At 41.7% G+C, this 21,558-nt stretch overlaps 1 protein-coding gene across 1 annotated transcript in view; it reads right to left on the reverse strand.

The window, feature by feature from the left end:
• Window positions 1-21,558, reverse strand: part of KAT2B (lysine acetyltransferase 2B) — a 65,421-nt gene that overhangs the window by 21,636 nt on the left and 22,227 nt on the right. The window contains exons 4-10 of the mRNA XM_023749253.1: window positions 19,594-19,686; window positions 17,864-18,045; window positions 12,166-12,357; window positions 7,496-7,599; window positions 2,856-2,981; window positions 1,260-1,396; window positions 701-909 (exon numbers count right to left, since the gene is read on the reverse strand). Coding sequence (XP_023605021.1) covers window positions 701-909; window positions 1,260-1,396; window positions 2,856-2,981; window positions 7,496-7,599; window positions 12,166-12,357; window positions 17,864-18,045; window positions 19,594-19,686 — 1,043 coding nt within the window. The remainder of the gene's footprint in view (window positions 1-700; window positions 910-1,259; window positions 1,397-2,855; window positions 2,982-7,495; window positions 7,600-12,165; window positions 12,358-17,863; window positions 18,046-19,593; window positions 19,687-21,558) is intronic.

A 21,558-nucleotide genomic window follows, 5' to 3' on the forward strand; every position in this document is an offset into this window, starting at 1 on the left:
TTGGGGGCTAGGGAGAGAGTACAAAGTCATGGAAAAGTGGCATATGTTTCTGAACATTAGTCTTACTCAGAAATATTATGGAAACATTATGGAAAAGAATACAAAAGCCACATGTACAACTTGCCAAACCTTGCATCATAGAACCCTGTCTGACCTCTTTTCTGTCTAAAATGTCACTCTAATTGTCATATGCATAAATCACAGTCCCCATAGGCTATTGGGCTATATATATTAAAATACATTCAATTAGGGAAGTTTAGGTGTTGGGGGTTTTTTGAAGTTTTTTTTTTAAAGAAATGAATTTTCAAAGTAAACTTGTCTGATAACCCAATAATTTTCCCAGACCCAGGCAACCATGGTACCTAGTTAAGGCACCAAAATCAAGAATGTTTTGACTATTAAAAAAGTGGGGCATCTTCTTAGTGTTTATATTCTTTCATTGCTACAATGAATGAAGCATAGGATAGTCAGCAGCCACTTAAAACACAAAGCTTCATGATTATTAACAAAAAAGTTTGTGAATTGTTGAAAAATTAATTTTAATGCCTTAGACAAGGCAATTAATTTAAGGGATCCCTGTATCCACAGTGTGACAAGAGGCAGCAGGATTCAGTGGTTGCCTATGGCTGACTTTCACTTTCTGAGTAGTTCCTCTTTCATTTAAAAAGGTAATAAGAAGGAAGAGCAAAGCACCACTTACGGGTCAAAGACAAGCCGTGTGATGTACTCTTTGGGCATTCGGGGCAGCTGATGGGAGAACACGTTCTGTAGACCCACCAGCCACATCAGGATCTTCTTGTTGGGTTTCTGGTTCAGGGAATTGCCGACCACGTGAAACTCAATCACACCCCTGCGCTCCTCCATCCTGGCTGCCTCATCCCTGGCCGAATGTGCTGACAGAAGATTGTTCTGGGGTGCAGGAGACAGGAAAAAATTACACAGAGCTCTTCTCTGAAGAGAGTGGAGACAGGACAACATTTATGCTTTAAATTTTTCAAGATAGAAAGTCGAGGGAGGAGAAGTGACTTGAACTGTGTGAGATTATGAGTAAGTTTCCCTGTGATGTGATATTCATCCAGAGGAAATCACCTCTCCAACCTGCCTTTCCTGCCCTTCCCTACCCTGACCACCAAGTTAAAAGCAAACTAGGCTAGCACAGCACGCTAATTCTCAGTGATTCCATCCCCATTTTGGACAGCTAGAGTGGCGAGGAGAGCAGAAGAGGTCTACCAGCTGGCTGCCAGGTTTACCCCGCTGACCTCTGGTCCAACCATCACTGCAGGGTCCGTGATGGTAGACATGACCTCGTGGATTAATTCCATTGGAATATCCCCCATAACTCTGGGTTTCTTGGCCTCCTCCAAAACATGAGAGTCATTCATTTTCCTCTTTTCTCCTGTGATGACCAAAATAAAAGGGGAAACAATGGGTTATTTTAAACACAAAGTAGATAACATGTTGACTAATCCAACCAATTTTCTAATAACACTAATAGGTATGAAAGTCAAATCTCCATTTACCCAGAGAAGAGGTGGCAGTGGAAGGTGGAAAAAGGAGGGAGAAGGTCACAATATCTGCCAACGATAGATCCATTCTGAACACTTTCTATTTTCTATGATAATTTTTAACTTGATACAGGAGTTATTAAAGCATTCATTTCTTCATTTGTAAATGCAAGGAGTTACTCCAGTTATCATTCATTATTAGTCTCTAATTTAGTCCCTTTGTGGTCAGAGAACATACATAATCCATGTAATAACAAAATGGCAACAATTTTTGAAACTTGCTTTATGGCCTAAAACATGACCCATTATTTATAAACGCATAGTGTCTTCTTGGAATAAATGTGTATTTTCCAATTTTTAGAGCAATGATCTCTATATGTCCATTAGATTAAGTTTGTTGATCATGTCTTCAGGACTGCTATATTGTTACTGATAGTTTTGTCTGCTTGATCTATGAATTATTCAGACATGTCTGTTTTCAACTATTAGTTGATTTATTTCTCCTTGTAATTCTGTTAATTCTCTCATATATGTATACATATATATATATATATTTGTATACATATAAATATATATATTTGTATATATGTGTGTATGTATATTATGTCTGTATATATTTGAATTATATGCTAGTGAAATGGTGTGTTGTTTTTTGGGTTTTTTTGGCTGGTGAATTTAATTTTTTCATTCTTTATCTCTCACGATGCTTTTTTGCCTTAAAATGACGGCTGGCAAAGTGAGCAGGGCCATTATCAACGTGTCACATGCTGGGAAAGGCCAGGCAAAGACAAGAAAAACTTTCTCCCATTTTCCTTACTAGAGTGTATGGTGTCTTTTTGTCTTTTTCTACTATTATGTGTGGGGGTTTTTTCCTTATTTTTTTCTGTCATAGCATGTACTTATTTTTACATACAAATTAAAATTTTCCTGTGATGTAATATTCATCAGTATTAACATGTTTTTAAAATGTATATGGTCTAATCTAACTGATTCTTCAGGAGTGAATCCCACGAAGACGTCTCCATATAGTCAGCTCCCTATCTTTAGTTAAAAAGGAAAAGAGCAACGTCGAGCATCTTGTCCAAAGGAGCTCAACCACCAACCAGGCAACACACAGAATAAGTGACCTATTATAATAAATGATTATAGTTTTGTTTTAAGGCTCTGCATTTTGGGTTGATTTGTTACACAGCAATAACTACCCAATACAGCTCAAAGTCATTTCCAGCCATCAAAATCCTGGCCATGAACAATCTGTGGTTGGTCTAAGTCTACCTCTGGAACTTCTCATATTACAAAAGAACTTCTAGGGCAAATCACAGCCCTCTACTGTGCCCCCTATGTGCCTACCTGGGTTTGCCTCAAGCCCAGACGAGCCTTTGCCGGAAGGACTGCTGCTCCCACCATTCGGCTGCTCAAGGGAAGATGAGTTTGAAGAGTATGAAATCGTCCCAGCCACAGGAGGTGGGTTGATGACTGCCAAGAAAAGAAAAAGAAGGTATTAGATGACTCTTTTCTTGGGCAATGAGGAACCAAGTGCACGTGAGACCACCCCATTCCTGCCCAACACCACAAAGAAGTCATCTTTAAAATAAAAGAAATAGGGTCAATGTGAGCATGATAATGAAGATAGTAATGGATTATAACCCACTGAAGAGAAGAGAAATATCTGAGTCCATATTGATAAAATCCTAAATGAACAGACAAATAAATAAATGGGGAGAAAGTAAAGCTCTTCCTTACAGAAGAATGCCAACAAATAAATAAGGAAGGAATGATGGCAGCCAGCATATAATAATTGATTCAGGGACAATCATCTGTGCAGGCTAACCCTGATGAGTACAATTCTGATATGACGGGACAGTTTCTAAGTATCTCCCCACAAAAGTACTTTTTTTATTACAAAAGAAAAATGGTAGCATTGCAGTGAAGAAACCTTGTAAATACCACCTACAAACTTTAATGCCAACAATAATGGGAGAGGCCAACATTATGCACCTCCTGATATGATGCAAAATTGCCATAAACCACATCATTGAGATAAGAGGCAAAAATGGAAAATAGCCTATAGATTAAATAATAAGGTGTAACCTTGCATCAAGGTTAAAGTTCCTTACTTTGATAACTATACCCGTTAAGTAAGAGAATGGCCTTGTTCTTGGAAGATACCCACTGAAGTCAGTAAGAAGGCATGATGTTTGCAAGAAAATCATAGATAGGTAGATGGGTAGGTAGGTAGGTAGATAGATAGACAGACAGACATATAGATAGATACAGGGATATTTACAGAAACAAGCAGAGCCGAAACCGGTTTGGCTCAGTGGATAGAGCGTCGGCCTGCGGACTGAAAGGTCCCAGGTTCGATTCCGGTCAAGGGCATGTACCTGGGTTGCGGGCACATCCCCAGTAGGAGATGTGCAAGAGGCAGCTGATCGATGTTTCTCTCTCATCGATGTTTCTGACTCTCTATCTCTCTCTCTTCCTCTCTGTAAAAATTCAATAAAGTATATTTAAAAAAAAAATGTTTAAAAAAAAAAAAGAAACAAGCAGAGACAGCGAGAGAGAGAGAAGAGAAGAGAAGAGAAGAGAAGAGAAGAGAAGAGAAGAGAAGAGAAGAGAAGAGAAGAGAAAGCAAATGTGGCAAAATTTTAACCATCAATGAATCTAGGCAAAGTATACACAATATACAAAATTTTTATTCTATTCTTTTAACTTTTCTGTACTTTTGAGACTATTTCCAAACAAAACCTTATTTTTAAAGCCTTTGTAAGGAATAGGATGTTGCTCTGCTGACTGGCTGCTGATGAGGGATACAGACATTTTCAGTGACTCTGATCACATATAGGACCGAGCAGGGCAGTGCAGACAGATGTCCAGAGAGAGTGTTCATCTAAGTTTCAAGGCAGCCACAGTTCGGTGTGCAGAGTACATCCCCAGCAGCCAAGACGGTGATGGAATAAGTAACCCAAGCAACAGAGAGACACCGGTCCACAGCACTCTCAACTGAACAGCAGTCCGCATGCAAAGACTCAGAATATACTGAAGTGCCGGGCTACATGGTGTTCCTTCCAGTCTACAGGCCCCCTGACTTGCAAAGTACACTGGAGTGGTGCTACACAAAGAGGAAGCTCTGATGAGTCTGCAGACATCTGAGTACCTTGCAAACCTTCAGAGCCATCATTATGAATGGCATTTATCACACTTGCATCGATGTGCAGACGTGCCAATTAAGTCGATGACTGCACTCTTCTTTCCCCAAAGAGAACACACGGCAATTAAAGCAGAACAGGAGAAGACAGCCTGTCTCTGACGGCTCCGGGTAATGCTGGAGAGTACAATCCAGCTGTACTCTTAACTGGGTTACAACCTTAGCCACAGAAATAGACACGTAATTCCCAGAGGGATAGAGACAACCTCTGCCTTTCCCATCCTGTGCTACGATAGATAATTTGCTGGAAATGGAACAGACCAGGTAGTGTTGTGAGCAGGCAAGGGTCAGGGGGACTTTTGAGCAGGGAGGGCCTCTCCGGAAGACCCTCCACAAAAGAGCCAAGTTGACCCTGTTGAATAGCTTTGGTGTCTCCCTGCCTGAAGGAGGAAACTGTTCTTCACTCATTCCTTCCGCAAGCATTGGCCTGCACATTTGCAACGCACAGCCAAGTAGCGGGATGTAGTGGTCAGAGCCCTGGCTGGTAATGCAGTCTGGTGTTTAGGAATTAGCCAGACCCGAGGGGCAAAACCCAGTTCTATCACTTCACGAGATCTGACCTTGGGCAACGCTCATGTATATAAAGGGGACAATAATAGCAACTTCCCAGGCTTTGTGCTAAGGCTTAAAGCAAACTTCACAGGCAAGCACTTAATGGAAATATTGGTTGTTATTAGTATTATTGTGGCAAACCTGGGTCTCTGACCATCCAGGGTCACGCTCATAGAAAAGACCTACAGGAAAAAAGTGGGCCTCGGAGAGCATGAGGTAAGCATGTATGAGCATGTACGACACCGTTATTCTCAAATATTGCTGCACATCAGAGCTGTTAAAATGTCCAGGCCACACCCTAGGCAAATTACACTGCACACTCTTGGGAAGGGACTCAGAAGTTAGAATTATTTTAAATCACCATGGGTGATGCCTTGTGCAGCCAAGTTTGAGACCCAAGGATAGGATATACTCAAGGCTCGGTGAAAGTGGGGAAGAAGGGAGATCCAGTCCGGGCTAGAAGGCACAGGAAAATGAGGAAGGGGTTTGTGGAAAGAAGCCATTTGCAAGCTAGCAGAGAGCAAGACAGATAAAGTGGACAGCACAGGGCAATCCCGAGTCCATGCCCAGTCACCACAGAGAACACACTCGGGAAATGCAGGTCTGAAGGGAGCATGTCATAGGCACAGATAGACCCCAAAGCCCTACAGGTTTTGGACCAGAGAAAGATGAGATCACATTCTATGACTTAAGGTTTAAAAAAAAAAAAAAAAAAGATGTTTTTGGTAACAAGAATGCAAACAGGACGGGTTTGACCCAAAACAAAATACCTCATTCTTTAAGTATTCTGCTTTGAATTTAAATATATTTATACTCAAACTTGGGCTCTAGATGAAAAACACACACACACATACACTTTTAACCACCTTCTCAAATATGTGAATCTGAGTAAAAGAAGCCAGACTCAAAAAGTCATGTGCTATGTGAATGACCTTCTAGAAAAGACCCCCCAAAAAAAACTATAGGAAAAGAAAAATCTGTGGTAGCCAGTGCTGGGGGTAGGGCAATGAATGGACTACTTAGAGTACAGCAGAATTTTCTGGGTGATGTAATGGTCTATATCCTGATGATCACACAACGATATGTATTTGTCAAAACTCACAGAACCATTTACTAAAAAGGGTGACTTAATTATTTATTTACCTTTTTTTTTTTTAATCCTCACCCAAGGACATGCTTAGAGAGAGGAACAGGGTGCGAGAGGAGAGAGAGAGAGAGAGAGAGAGAGAGAGAGAGAGAGAGATCTCCATGAGAGAGAAATATCCATCAGTTGCCTTTCGTAGGTGCCCTGACCAAGGATCGAACCTGCAACCAAGGACTGTGCCCTGATTGGGAATCAGACTGGCAATCTTTGGGTGCCCAGGATGACACTCAACCCAACTGAGCCACTCGGCTGGGCAAAAAAAGGTGGCTTTTATTGTATGTAGAATTATTTTAGGAAAAAAAAAACAGCAAGAGTAAAATTAACTTTCCTGGAAGCGATATTCACCAGTCCCCACACTACACATTGAGCTAGAGCTGCTAAAATCTCTAACATCAAAATCCTGCATTCTGCCTTTCCCCATGGCCACATATCAGTGACTGCTTTGGCATCTCCTGCCAACCTTCTCCGAATCCTCCTAGTATCGAAGGCAGGAATTCAGATCCTCTCTCCGGAATCAGCCTGACTCTACAAGTCACATGTCTTCCATCCTCACAAAATGCCAGGTGATGCCACTGGCTGACCCAAGGCAATGACAAGATGTCCTGGCCCCACTGGGAAGTTCTTCATGTCCTGAGACTCAAGACGGCTGTCTTCCACTCATCCTGACAGCAACTCGATACACAAAGCAGACATCATGGATTCAGAAACTAGGCTGAAACTTGATTCCTGGGCATATCAGGCCGTTGACGGAGGCTATGTGTGTCTTTAAAAAGAGCCAGCAGTGCCCTACAGGGCCAAGCTGCCTGGTATTTTACACACACACACACACACACACACACACACACACACACCCGCCCCATAAAACTGTAATGTGCAAGCTAAGCAAACCCAGTAGTAGGAGCAGTAGTTGTTTTCACTGATTTGCACCTGCTCTCCTCATTAATAGAGATGCAGATGCAAAATCTGCTGGCTCCCGTCTTCAATTTCTTGATTAAAAACACAAATAAATGCAGAGTGAGCTGAAAGTAACACTTCCTGGTTGTTCTCTGAATGCTGAAAAGAAAAAACAAAATTTTTTTTTTTTACCTGTTTGGATCCCTAGCTGGCTGGTTCTGGAAGAGGCCGGAAAGTCCTGATCCCAGATAGGAGAGTTTTGACTGTAAACTTCTTCTTCTAACATGGACAGAAACCTAGACACAAGAGTAAAAACAATAGTAAAATCAAAAACAAATATACTGCCAGAGGGACCGAAGCTCTAACCCTCTATGGCAATCACCTGGACATCAGCACCGCACAATCAGCTCAGAGATACGCTAGGAAATTACACCTCAAATGATGATTATTAGTTGGACGGTGCGGGCATATTTAAACACCGAAATCCATTTCTACAGATTTATTTTCTTGGACTCTGTGTAGATTCTCAGCAAGGCCTCGGTCCCGCAGGCAGCTGTCATTATCAGTCAAAACTGTAACAAAAGTTGCTACCATTTATCGAGTGCTTGCTATGTGCCTGCACTGTTCTAACTTCTTGAATCCTCACTGTCTAAAATACTTTACTTTTATTTATCCCACACACACATATAGCTCTTACTCTGACTCACCTAATTCTCATAACCTTACAGATGAAAAAACTTACAGCAGAGGGAGGTTAAATCACTGGTACAAAGTCCCACAACTAGTAAATTCAGGACCAAGAGTGAATCAGTGATTAATTACTAGATTATACTTCCTGTCATGGTATAAACCAGTGATCGGCAAACTCATTAGTCAACAGAGCCAATATCAACAGTACAACGATTGAAATTTCTTTTGAGAGCCATATTTTTTAAACTTAAACTATATAGGGAGGTACATTGTTATTAACTTAATTAGGGTACTCCTAAGGCTTAGGAAGAGCCACACTCAAGGGGCCAAAGAGCCGCATGTGACTCGAGAGCCGCAGTTTGCCGACCACGGGAAACCAAATGGATCTCAAGTTTTGGGGGCCCACAGAAATTACCTGGAGACCTTGTCTGAAACACAGCTACCCAAACCCCACCTAGACTTACTGAATCCGAGACGGTGAGAAGGGGCCTCGGGGACTACATTCTGCTTAAGTACCTTAGACAATTCTTATGTACATCAACACTGAGGAACTGCAGTTAAAATACCAACACAAATCTACACGTCTGGTCCTGGAACGTCCTCCTGCAGGCCACTTTTAAAGCACATGAATTCTAGTGGAAGAACATAGAATACTGGCTGAGAGCTTGGGTTCCAGACTCCATTTACAAAGCTCACCACTTACTATTTGTAGGATCTTGAGACAAGTTCTTAACTCTCATCTTTCCTAGTTTTCTCTTTTATAAAATGGAAATATCAACAATAATTCCTGCATACGGTGGTCATGAGGGATAAGCTAAAGTTTATGCCTAAAATGGTATCTAACCCCTAGTAAGTGCTCCATTCATTCAACAAATATCGATTGCCCCCTTCTATGTGCCAGGCACTGGGTTAGGTGCTGGAAGGACAGGGTAAATGAGACAACCATGTGCCCTCATGAAGTGTAATGGTGTAATTAAGGTTAGCTAGTATAAGCCATCTGTATCCCTCTGCTGAAATTGTAAAATCCAAAAGCCCTTAAAAGAGATTTTCCATGACCCATTTGGCAACAAAATCTGACCTTAACATAAGTTAGACTATTTATAGTCTTTATAATTATAAATGATTTAATTTGAGGGAATTAACCTCAGCCCTAGAGCTGTGGCATACAGCGCATGTGTTATATTCATTACCTTTATAAAATGTTTAAACTTTTGCATTGTAAAACGTATCTAGTACTACGATTTTAGATAACTGATCAAAGACCTGTTCTGGTCATCATCATCATCATCATCACTATAACTAAAAGTACCAGTATTCTTCGCATGTATCAATGCCTGCAAGATTTTAGACGGTTTCAGGAGAGAGGGAGGTTGGTTTCTTGGAAGTGAAAACAAGATAGGAAAAGGTCCAGGGGGGAGGGGAAGGGGAGGATGGGAAGGAGTGTCTTCTGACTTGCTGCTCATAGAAGATTTACAAACAAGGCACCATTTGAGTGAATACCTAGCCTCACTCGATGGTGTAATTCATGAGTCACTTCTCCTTGCTAAGCAAGCCACCAGGAAGGCACGTTTTAAAACACTTTAGTATATTTCTTACCAAACACATTAAGACAGACAGCAACAGGAGCTAAATTCCTTACTAAGATCACTTGTGGTCTCCCAGAGGAGAGCAAGTTACTGATTATTTTCCCCTTTTCCTAAGCAGACCTGCCTTCCCCTTACACAACCCTCAAGCTTTCCCAACTGCCCTGTCACAGAAGTAAATTTCCTTTTCTTTTCTAGGCTCCTTCTTTGTTCAGTAATTATATGATCAGCACACTCTTCACAAAGCTGGGCACAGACTCACCACGGAAAAATGCCATTAACTTAGGAAAATAATTATAGGTATGTTACATATGTATACACATGTGTAGTTATTTCATTATAATAAAAAACAGTCTCGTATAATGACATAGGAAAGTGCTTGTTTTATAAACACAGGAACACAAAATTGCATGGAGAGTAAAAGAACACAATACATGGAGAATATATAGAAATATCTAAAAGCCCTGAAGATAGGGCTGTGGCTCATGTTTTGCTTCTTAACCAAATTTTCATCAATATCGCTTTTAGAATGAAATATAGATACTAAACCTTTTTGACAACAACCTTGTAAGCAGGTCGATGGGGGGGAAAGGCACAAGTTAAAGCCAAGTGGAAGAAAGGGCAGCATATGAAGAGGAGGCAGGCAAGAATGAAGACCCTGAAAAATGCCTCTGAGAATCCCGTGACCGCCCTGGGTGGTGTGGAGGAGCTGCAGCTCTCACTTGGCATCGGTGCCCAAGACTCAACCAGCACCTCAGGCTTCAACATATGTGTGATTCTGCTGCCAAACCTGTAGGTATAAATGCCTAACAGCCTCAAATGTTGTCCTAGCCCGTGAATAGAGATTTAAAAGGAGAAGAGGGTGGTAGTTTTACCCTACCATTAGTAAAAGAAAAGAGAAAGCAGCATTGATTAGCTCCATAGCCCGAGCATGCCAGAACTATGGGCTGAAGCAACAAAACACCCTATAATTAGCAAATATCTGCAAGAAGCGAAATGCATTTGCTATGGGGGGAAAATTGTTACTCAGCAAGGTAATTAAAATTTCTCTTTAAGCACCATCAAGTGGGGGGGCGGGGCGGTCCTCTTTGTCCCTTGGCTTAGAGACCGAATGACAACTATAATCTGAAGACATAAAATGCTGCTTCTGTGGCAAATGTAACAGAGACATTGGTAGGACAATTGCTTTAAGCTCTAAGGAGAGGCTCTTAGACTAGTTAAAAGGCAGCCCCTGACAGAGATGAGCATGCCCAGAGTTCATAAACCACTGAGGGGCAACATCCACTGCAGATTAAGTGCTTCTGAATCTTCCCCTCTGGAGGAAGCCAAATTGTTCATGTCATGCCTCATTCTCAGCTGCCGGTTTACTCAAAAAAAAAAAAAAAAGGACTGAAAATCAGGATGCTAGGAGCTACTGCGAATATTGGATGCTCAGCAAAATCTCATCAGACTCACCCATGACATCCTTTACCTAGGGCTTAGGAATGGTCTTAAGCAACAAAAGAATTTCCCATCAATTTCTACCTGAAAACCATTTTTGTTGTTGTGTTGGACCTAACTTATTGTTTAAAATGATCTTTCCTAAGACACAAACTGGGTAATCCAGTAATAGTAACTTAATAATAAAAAAACCCAGTTTCGCAACTTTGGTCAAACTCTACACCAGCAGTTCTCAATAGTGTGGAGAAGGAAGGCTCTATTATACCTAGAAAGCCTTTGCACATGATAACTTCTACCCCTCCCCTCCCTCCAAGCGCTGCTCTAGGCAGACCGACACCCACAGAATGAACCGTCTGCTCCTGTCTTGCTGTCATCGCTCCATGGCAAGTCCTCCGCTGCACACCCAGCCCTTCCCACCAGCAGCCAGTCTCTGAGCTGAAGTATTTGGTTCTCAGACTGGAAAACGCATTTCCCGGGTCTTTAACACATTGCCTTCGTTTGAAAAAAATATTTAAGTGATTATTCATATGTTGGAGCTCTGGCAGGTGCACAAGGGTATGTATATTCTACGTGACACTGAGCATGGAGGCGCAAAGAGGCCCCTCTTTTCCTGTCCAGCTCCACCCTCAGGGTCTAGTTTACAAAGAGCGAGGGGGCAGGCCCACTGACTGCAGCGGAGGCAGGAGGCATTCGGCAGTCTTAGAAAGGGTTGGGGAAGCTAGGATGGAAAAACAAAACAAAAACAAAACAGCCGCTTAAGCTCTCTTGCACCACTTCTGAGTAGATGGAAACTGCTTCTACACACTCCCCCCGCCCCCATCCCCCTCTAGCTTCCTGGCAGCTGACTTCGCAAAACAAAGCACCACCCCATTCTGTGAAGCTCAGAGACAATGACACCCAGGTGGGATGAGGTGGGGCTAATAAGAGGGCTATGGCTGCAGTCAACACAAACTCAAGCTGGTGATAGATGGACTGTGCCATCCTCAAGAGGACTCAAGGAGGGGGCTGAGGAGAGGGTCCCTTTGTCCCTCCTCCCTGGATGCTTCTCACATCATTCCTGATCTTGTTATTGATGCAGGCTTCAGGCATCTATCAGTTTCAAGCCCCCAGATGACGCGAAGACTTGCAAGAGTGCCCCCCGCCCCTTACTTTGGGAAATGGGTGAGGATTAGAGTTCGTTTCTCAAGTGGCAATTTGTCTTTTTCCTGTCTTGCTTGTTCCAGGAGCTGTCGTCTCATAACGGTGAAGACTGAGCGAAGCAGTGTTCTCCCAAACACCTGGGTGGTTTCGTATCGAGGTAGACTGTCACAGAACTGTGGTACGTTGCAATAACACAGCCACCTGTGATGAGAAGAGACAAGCACCATCAATATCTCTTAACCCCCCAGATCAACTGAGATATCCAATTATGGTTACTCTCAAACCATTCACCGAAGCAGAAGACACTGGGGCTGCAATGACAAGCAATGGTATCACCACCAGCTAATGAAACTTGCAAATAAGATTAGCTTGCCCTTATACCACCACTTGGGTCTAATTCTACGAAAACTGTTCCATTCTGTAGTACTGTGCAGTGAGCCCTACAGGCAGACAGCCTGGGATCAAATCCCTGCTTTGTCATTTAACTGGTTGCATGACTTTGGAAATTTAATTATGCTCTGAAGTCTCCATTTCCTTACCTGTAAAACGGGGACAACAACCCTACTTCACTGGGTTGTTATGAGCATTATATGAGCTCCTGTATGGAAAGTGCAATTGGAGTTTCTGACACATAAATAGCAGTTTAGATAAAAGAAGAAATTACAGGGGAAGCTTTTGTGACAGAATCAGATTTCCAATATCTAGTCCTCTGAATAAAATTTAAGGTTTCTTTAAAATGCCTACATAGCATGCAACACACCCCTCTCGAAGCTTTGGTGGGAAGATAAAGATCTTCAAGACTGTTCACAAGTCAAAGTGCAGGAAGTAATAAGCTTTCACCATCTGTTGCTTAGGTACATTTTCAATGACTCGGACTCAAGGTCAAAATCACACTGGAGGAGTGCCCAGGCCCAGAGGGGAACCAGGGGCTTTCTCCTGATCTGACCACAGTTCTGGGGTTCACTGGCTATGTAGGGCATACCCTGCGGAAAGCACATTCAGCCCAGGGAAGCTATTCAAAATCAACCCTCTTTCTTTGTGGTCTCCCAGAGCTGCAAAATCTCATTCCCAGGACCCAGCAACATGAGTGTACAGTGGGGGTCACAGAGGGCGGGCAGCCCCAGACCAGAGGAGGGTCAGAAACTTCACTGCAGATCCTTAGTCCTTGGCAGCAGATCTCAATATCCTCTTCCAGGGCAGGCCTGCTTTCTAACCATTGAAACCTAGCCACCCTGGGTGTCTTCCTGAGCTCCTTTAAAGTGAAGGGAAGACCTCGAATGTGCCCCAGCAGCTCCGGGAAGCGCCCCAGGAACTCTCAGCCCCTTACTAAAGACTGGAATATTTATTATTCATTTACTTGTGCTTACTGGCTTGTGTTGTGTGATTTTTTTCTTACTCTGTATAGCTTCATATTTCGTGTGTGCGTGTGTGTGTGTGTGTGTGTGTGTGTGTGTGTGTGGTTTTTCATCTTTGGAAAAGAGAACTTTCATTAGTGTGAGCCTGTCTGCTTATATTTAAAATTAACCTTAAAACCCTGCTATCTTTTATAATCTTCACTCAACTTTTCTGTCTTAATAATTTGTACTCAAATGCCATTCTACAATTACAGTACCAAAATGGGGATCTTAAGTGTTGTGTTGCATTTTGTCAAGTCAGAAACAGTGATCTTGGTGGGTGTAGCAGAAAAAATCATCTGTCATAAAATCCTAACATGTTATCCAGAACTTACTAGGTCATTTCATCTTCCCAGGGTGGAGGAAGAGAGCACAGATTGTTATTTTCTAGAAACATTTTTCCAATAATAAGTTTCCATTCATGTCCTTGATAATGTTTTACAGACCTCAGTTTATACATTTTAGTTTAGTTTTGCTTTGTTTTTACTTCCAAGATGGGTCTGATTTTATAAATCTGTAAAGTGCACAGTATGACAAGACAAAGAGACTGAGTCTGAGTGTGGCGTTCTGGTGGCGTTTTAATAAATGACATGGGCACCGCATGTAGTGAGATGGAAAGGAGAAAATGGGAGTTGGTGTGCCTTGTCTCTGCACACACATTCCTCCAAAGACTTCACCGGAGAAACGATTTTGCCTAAATGACTGCTTTTAGGTCTTCTCAACAGAAGTAAAAGGCAAGCTCATTCATTTTTGCATATGTATGCTATAGAGATGGCATATGTATGCTATTTACTAATTGTTCAAATAACTCAGATTTTTTTTTTTACAACATCATGATGATTTGCAACCACCTTGCTTTTTTTTAACACATGACTAGACGTGGAGAGTTTGAGGGCAGGAGACTCTACTTACTTGCTGTCTGAAAGCCCTAAGGATTTAAGTGGCCTCTCCCAGTTCACCGGAACTCACAGCTGGTTACTATTTGAGTTCAGACTAGAAGCTAGGTCTCCTATTCCCTAGTCCCGTGGTCAGCAAACCGCGGCTCGGGAGCCACATGCAGCTCTTTGGCCCCTTGAGTGTGGCTCTTCCACAAAATACCAACTTCTGCGCATGGGCCACGAAGTTTCAATTCACTGTATGTGAGCGCCCGCACGTGGTATTTTGTGGAAGAGCCACACTCAAGGAGCCAAAGAGCTGCATGTGGCTCGCGAGCCGCAGTTTGCCGAGCTACAGTTTGCCGACCACTGCCCTAGTCCACTGTTCTTTCCATGCCTCTTGATAAAGACTGTCCTAGACTTACATGCCTAATTATGAATACTCCTTAAGCATGGTGGCTGGCTATGCTTCATAGAGCAACGATTACCTAAAACTGTTTCACAAAATCAACTGAAGTTCTATCTAACTTGCCCTGCAGTCTCACGAAACATCTCCTCCCTTTCAAAAGTTCTGCACAACTCAGAATCTAAGACAAACTATTTGCCACTTTCCTTTAGCAGATTCTGTTGGTCAGATGTATTTTAATGTATCATATTTTTCTGACACTTGTATTTTCAGTTATTTCTTCTTGGAGTTATATTAGTGTACCATCATGAAATTCAGGGTATTTCAAAATTTGGCCCAGATTTTTTTTCTAAAACCACAGTGATTTCGGGGGGATATGTATAATGTATATTTGATATGTACCTATATTAATTATTCAATAGGCCTTAACATCAATATCAAATAGTTTCAACACATAATATAGTTTTCTTTTAATCAGAACAGAAAATATAAACCATTTAAGCAATTCTGTTCAATCTACACATAAATTTCTCCTGGATAAAACGTCAGGAGTTAGCTCTGTAATGACCGTAATCATTTTCTGAGCCCCGTCTTTTCCACAGAGAATCCTAGTTCACCCCATTTTCATGCTGCTGTGAGCACCAGAAGTTTTCAGCCCCTTTGTTCTAATCGCAGCAATTGCTGTAAATTATATGCTGAGCCAGCGGTACAGGTCCTAAGGCTCGCTTACACATCAAGATAAAGTCTAGTGGTGCCTGCAGCCTGTAATATTACCCATTTTTTTTAGGAGATTGGTATCAGTGAGACACCATGTCGCAGTGGTGTGTGGTTTTTTTTCAATTCCCAAGTAGTCGTGACAGTGAGGTTTACCCCGAAGCAATTCTTCTCATCATTTTCGCAGGTTCTCTACTTCCCTTTCTTTGTCAACATGGCGTGATGGTGGGGTAGCGGGGGAGGTGTTGTCTACCTTCATTTCCTTATTTATTATTAACAGAAACTCTTGGTCTACATCCTACCTAGAAATCAGCAGGTTTCAGAACTCATCGGGGCATATTCATTTCAGTCTCTCAGCGGTTCCCCTTGGTCGCTGTTGGACGCCGCTCCTCTGCCTCAGCTGTTGGCTCAGGATGCTGGGCTGGAGAGGCCCCTGCTGCTGCCTTTCTCCTTATCACCTTAGCTTCTGAAGTGATATTCCAACAAGCGCACTCATTCAGTTGTACGTGCTCTAGCTTAAGAGGTCCATGTTGGCAGGGCCTGACTGAGTTTTAGGCAACAACATGTGTGGGAGGAAATCGATGATGAGCATCTTTCCAGCACCTGTTCTGAGTGCCAGAAACTACGCACAAACCACCTCATGGAACACGCACAACACGACTGACACTTGGACAGAGGAAGCAGCTGAAGGTCAAGGAGGTGAAGTGACTGGTCTAGAGCACCCAAAACCAGGAAGAAGTGGAGCCATGATTCAAACCCATCACTCATTCCAAGCTTAACTTCTATTTGTACTACTCCTTTAGTATTCCTAAATTCTACCCATTTCTTGGTAAATCCTAAGTGCTAACAGTGTTTATATTCTGCTTTCTAAAATACTGTAATATCTCCCATGCTACTTCGCCTTTAATTCTCCTTCTTGATGAAGCAACTTTCCTCTGTTCAGAGTGGCGAATACTTTCAGGGGTTCGGCGTTGACAAACATTCAGCTTTGTCAATGGCCCACAGATGAGTTTAAAAGATATTTATGTTTTAGAAATTTATTATCTCAGCTCTTATTTTAAACAACAATTACAACAAATAGAAGAATTGTTGTTAATGTAAAATTCTGAAATGGAGGTGCAGATATGAAGATATAATTTAAAAATTGATTTTGATGAAATCTGTAATCCCTCTAAAAGTCAATAATTAGGAGAAAATACTTTGTAATTCAAACTGTATATACTGTAAAAGGGAGGAAGAAAGGGATAAGGCATATTTATCTTGAAATCAGGCCAGTTGTCAGAAAGCAAGGCTTATCTTAAATTATATCCATTCCTGCATGTCATCTGCTATTACAGAAAATAACCTGGGACAAGGGGTCTTTACAGGCTATCAAAAAGCACTCCATACTTTAAATCAGAAACACATATATGCTCCATAATACCCCCTGAAGCAAGCTTGCTGTGCCTATAAAATCTATTGCAAAAGGTATAAAAAAGGTGAATAGAATGGGTAACCCAAGTCACCTTCTTACTTTAATGAAAACAAATGTAGGTCATTCTATTTTGTATGGCCCATGTTTAAGATTTTTAAAGGCAATTTTATTATTTTGGAGATCATAAGCAATAAAAATAAATTCCCACTTTAGGAAAAAATGTGCAAAAGAATACTGGCAGAGTTTGATGCCAAAAAATAGGGAAATGATTAGGTAAATTATGGTACATCAATTCAACGGACTGTAATGTAACCAGTAAAATGTGTGAGATGATGTTAAGTGGGGAGACAAAAGGATGAGAACTCTGTATTTTCTTTCATTCTAACAAATATGAAATATTTACTTAAAGGGGCAAAGCCTGGAAGACAGTATATTTAATGATATTAGTTCTGTCATGATGCTGGGACTAGGGTGATCTTTCCTTCTTTAAAAAAAATCTTTAACTCTATTATATTCATGGTATGGTCATTGTTTGTTTGTTTGTTTGTTTGTTTCATTGATTTCAGAGAGAAAAAGGGAGAGGGAGAGATAGAAACATTGATGATGAGAGAGAATCATTGATCGGCTGCCTCCTGCATGCCCCCTACCCGCAACCCAGGAATGTGCCTCGAAACATCTTCATTGATGTTTCTATTCTTCTCTCCCTCTCCCTTATTCTCTCTGAAACCAATAAAAAAATAAAAATGAAATAAAAACATTAAAAGAAAAGTAGGAGCCTGGAGACATTCTCTCTGAGTTGATGTCACCATAACTGGACAACCCTAGCTTGCAGAGACAAGTAGCAATTTTATGTCTCCACTGTGCTCTACAGGGCCCAAAGGAAAAGAACTGGTCGCCTGATTACCTTGTGTAGTTCTCTTTGTATCCAGAAATATCATCATTGGGAGATCGCAGTCTTCGTTGAGATGGTGCCTCCAGATGCCAATAGTTGATGCGGTTTAGAAACATTTTTGCCAACTCCACTATTGTCTGCCTTTCTTTGGATGGCAGGTGACTGAATTTGTACTGTACGAAGTTATTCACACCCTTAAAAGGAAGGAAGGCAATTTATTCAGGTAACTGTGCAATCACACTAATTCTGAACACCCACAGAGTCAGCACCCTAGGCGGTGTCGTAGCAAAAGAGGACATTTCTCTCATCACAAAAATCTTCCTTTTCCCTATTAGAAAAAAGGAATGCCCACAGGGAATCGTGCCTCAGATCACAGCGAATGAAAAGTGACAAGACAGAGAGGCTGTGAGTTGCAATTCTACGCCTGCTGCTATCCTGACAGGTTAAAAAGAAAACCAAAATCACAGGCTGAAAAGGTCAAAACCTCTTCGACAATAAAACAGGAACTATTTTTCAGAATAATTCTTGCTGTAGTCTCAACACAGTGACTCACCTATGATGATCTTGGATAGATATAATGTTTTTGCCTTAGCAAAATTTTAATGAAAAGGCTACCAGTACACCTTCCATTGAATTTAAACTCCACTAGAATTTAAACTCTTTACTATCACTCTCAGTTTCAGAAAGCTTGCCCATCCCTCCCCAAAGAAATTATTCAAAATTATGAGTTTTTAAAAAAAATTGTGGTTAATTTAATATTTTCGTAGAACACTCCCATTTACTCTAATGTCAAATAAAAGGGCAATGAATTCTTATTTAATACAGTTTGGAGACAAAAATTCCTTCTACTGAAAACTAACTGATAAAAATACATTTATTTGTAAGGACTCTGATATCACCACAATCTTCTGTAATCATCCTCATCAAGAAATTCAGTCCAGCCGTAACCGGTTTGGCTCAGTGGATAGAGCGTCGGCCTGCGGACTGAAAGGTCCCAGGTTCGATTCCGGTCAGGGGTATATACCTGGGTTGCGGGCACATCTCCAGTGGCGAGTGTGCAGGAGGCAGCTGATGGATGTTTCTCTCTCATCGATGTTTCTAACTCTCTATCTCTCTCCCTTCCTCTCTGTAAAAAAGAAATTCAGTCCAGTGTGAGATTTAGTCAGCCGAACAATGACAGGCTAAAAAAGTGATGCTGATGAGAGATACTGACAACACCTAACATAAAAAGTCTCCACATGTCAACAGATTCCCTGAGTAAATCGACTTCCTTCCAGGAATCACAATGCAGCAGGAAGTCAATTTCTGGACCTAAAAATCTCATCTCTGTATTGCATTTTTTGCTGGACTTACAATGTTTTTCACATTGCTACTGAACTCCTTCACCTCAATAGTTTTTTTCAGACAGTGCCGAGCAAAAGGACAAAGACTCAATTTTTAAACATCAACAGCAAGAAAGAGCACATTTCATGTGTTTTTACGAACAACATGTTCTACTTAATAGTTCTCTTCCCCAAGCACACAGTGAATTCTGAGTACACAGCAACCCTAAAAGACAAAAACTAGATCATTTATTAAATTAAGTATTCGCTTCTGAGCCAAAGGGTCCAAGACAGTTTCCACAGCCTTGGGCAACATCTCTGGATCAGGGATGGAGGACAGAGGAAAGGCGTGAAAGGAAGATTAAGAGGCTTGTTCAACCTTAAAGCAATAAGAAAGGGGCTTCTCTTTTTTCTTTTTACCTGTTCAATACTAGGTTTTTCAAATGGGGGTTTCTTCTCCAAAGAGCCTTCAACCACAGGTTTTCCTCTTTGTAAAATAGTCTTTCTCAAGAGCTGCAAAGAAATAATTTTGAAAAATCAATCAAAGCCTCTCTCTCTCTCTCTCTCTCTCTCTCTCTCTCTCTCTCTCACACACACACACACACACACACACACAGCCTTTGAAGGGAAGTCACCATATTCTATTTATCTCAACAACATGTAAATAAATCCTTAAATCAATAAAATGGGTGACTACCAGGTAACCCAAGTTTACCTTCACACCCATGACCAGAACTATGAGGAACTGGACACATTTCACGCTCTGGGCATCCTAGAGCTCCCAGCAGTGGCCACCAGACACCTCTATCTACGCCCTTTCCCCTCTCCCCACTCTGTTTCTGGCTTTCCCCTGACCCGGAGGCCTGTGTACACCATGCAAACTTTGCACACGCCCATCTAGAACACTGCAGGTGGGCTGCCCCTCCAGAGGGTCTTGTTTAAGCCCCTGGAAGGCTGAGGTCCATTTTGCACAAAGGAGGTGGGGTGGGGGTGGGGTGGGGGCAGGCTGTAGCAGCTGTATGTCATGGGCATCATCTATGGGGCCCAGCCCCTTTGGGAAGGAATTTTGCAGGGCTCCCAACTGGCAACTTTCACTGTTGCGGTCTTTTTTCATTTCCTCTCCATCCACAGAATGCAGGCCAAGCGTTCTGGCATCTCAATACCCACTAAACAAAACACTGCTCTTAATCCCTGCCCCTGGAATGTCAAGCCCTCCAAGAGCAAACAGCAGAGAGAAAGGGAGCAGAGAGCCACTAATCAAGACCTAATTTAAAAATAAATTTAATATTGAAATTCTCTACCTTCCACCTTTGCTTGAATCTTCTGTAACCTTTACATGTGGGTCTGTTACGATATATGACCCACATGCCCTCCTTTCTCTGCTTACCAGTACTGCCTTTTCAACAGAAACAAAACAAGGCAATCCTTCTCCCCGGGGTAAATGAAAATGAACCCCCAAGGTTGAAGGTCACCATGTGTCCCCACTGGGTGTGTCCTACAAGGGCCATGTAAGTTATTAGGGTACATTATTTGTTGAGCCTGAGGAGGTATCATGTCCATCTTTACCAAGAAAAATGTGCAGTAAGTGATTTTAACAATATATATAAACTGATCATGAAATTTAAATACAAATAATTCTGGTTGCCTACTTTTTTTTTTTTTGCACAGTGAAAATAAGACCATTTGGGAACTTGGCGCATTGGGGGCTTCAATTGAGAGATAAACTGGTGGGTTGGGGAGATGTTGAATCTCATTTCCTACAAAAGAATGAAGCTGGGATAAATGGGCATATAAACAACATTTAATAATAGCAGCAAGCATTTGCATCCTTAATTTTGCCAGGCACTCTTTGTAGTCCTTTGTATATATTTTCTAATTTAATAGTCCTAGGAATCTTCCTTTTTAAATTTTTTTCTGTATTGATTAAGGTATTACATGTGTGTCCTTATCCCCACATTGCCCCTCACCCCCTCCCCCACTCATGCCCTCACCCCGCTGGTGTCTGTGTCCATTGGTTAGGCTTATATGCATGCATACAAGTCCTTTGTTTGATCTCTCCCTCTAACCCCCACCCTCCCCTGCCTTCCCTCTGAGGTTTGTCGGTCTGATCGATGCTTCTCTGTCTCTGGATCTGTTTTTGTTCATCAGTTTATGTTGTTCATTATATTCCACAAATGAGTGAGATCATGTGATATTTATCTTTCTCTGGTCATAGCAATCTTTTGATGTAGGTGCTATTATTGTTTGTATTTTACAGATAAGGAAACTGAGGGAAAATGACTTGCCCAAGGTCACATTTAGTAAGTGCTGGGGCTGGATTTGAACCCAGATAGCTGGGCTCCAGAGCCCCATTCACAGGCACTAGGATACACTGAGCTTTAGAAA

This window comes from Myotis lucifugus, unplaced genomic scaffold (genome assembly GCF_000147115.1).
Source record: "Myotis lucifugus unplaced genomic scaffold, Myoluc2.0 scaffold_8, whole genome shotgun sequence".
Taxonomy (NCBI): Eukaryota; Metazoa; Chordata; class Mammalia; order Chiroptera; family Vespertilionidae; genus Myotis; species Myotis lucifugus.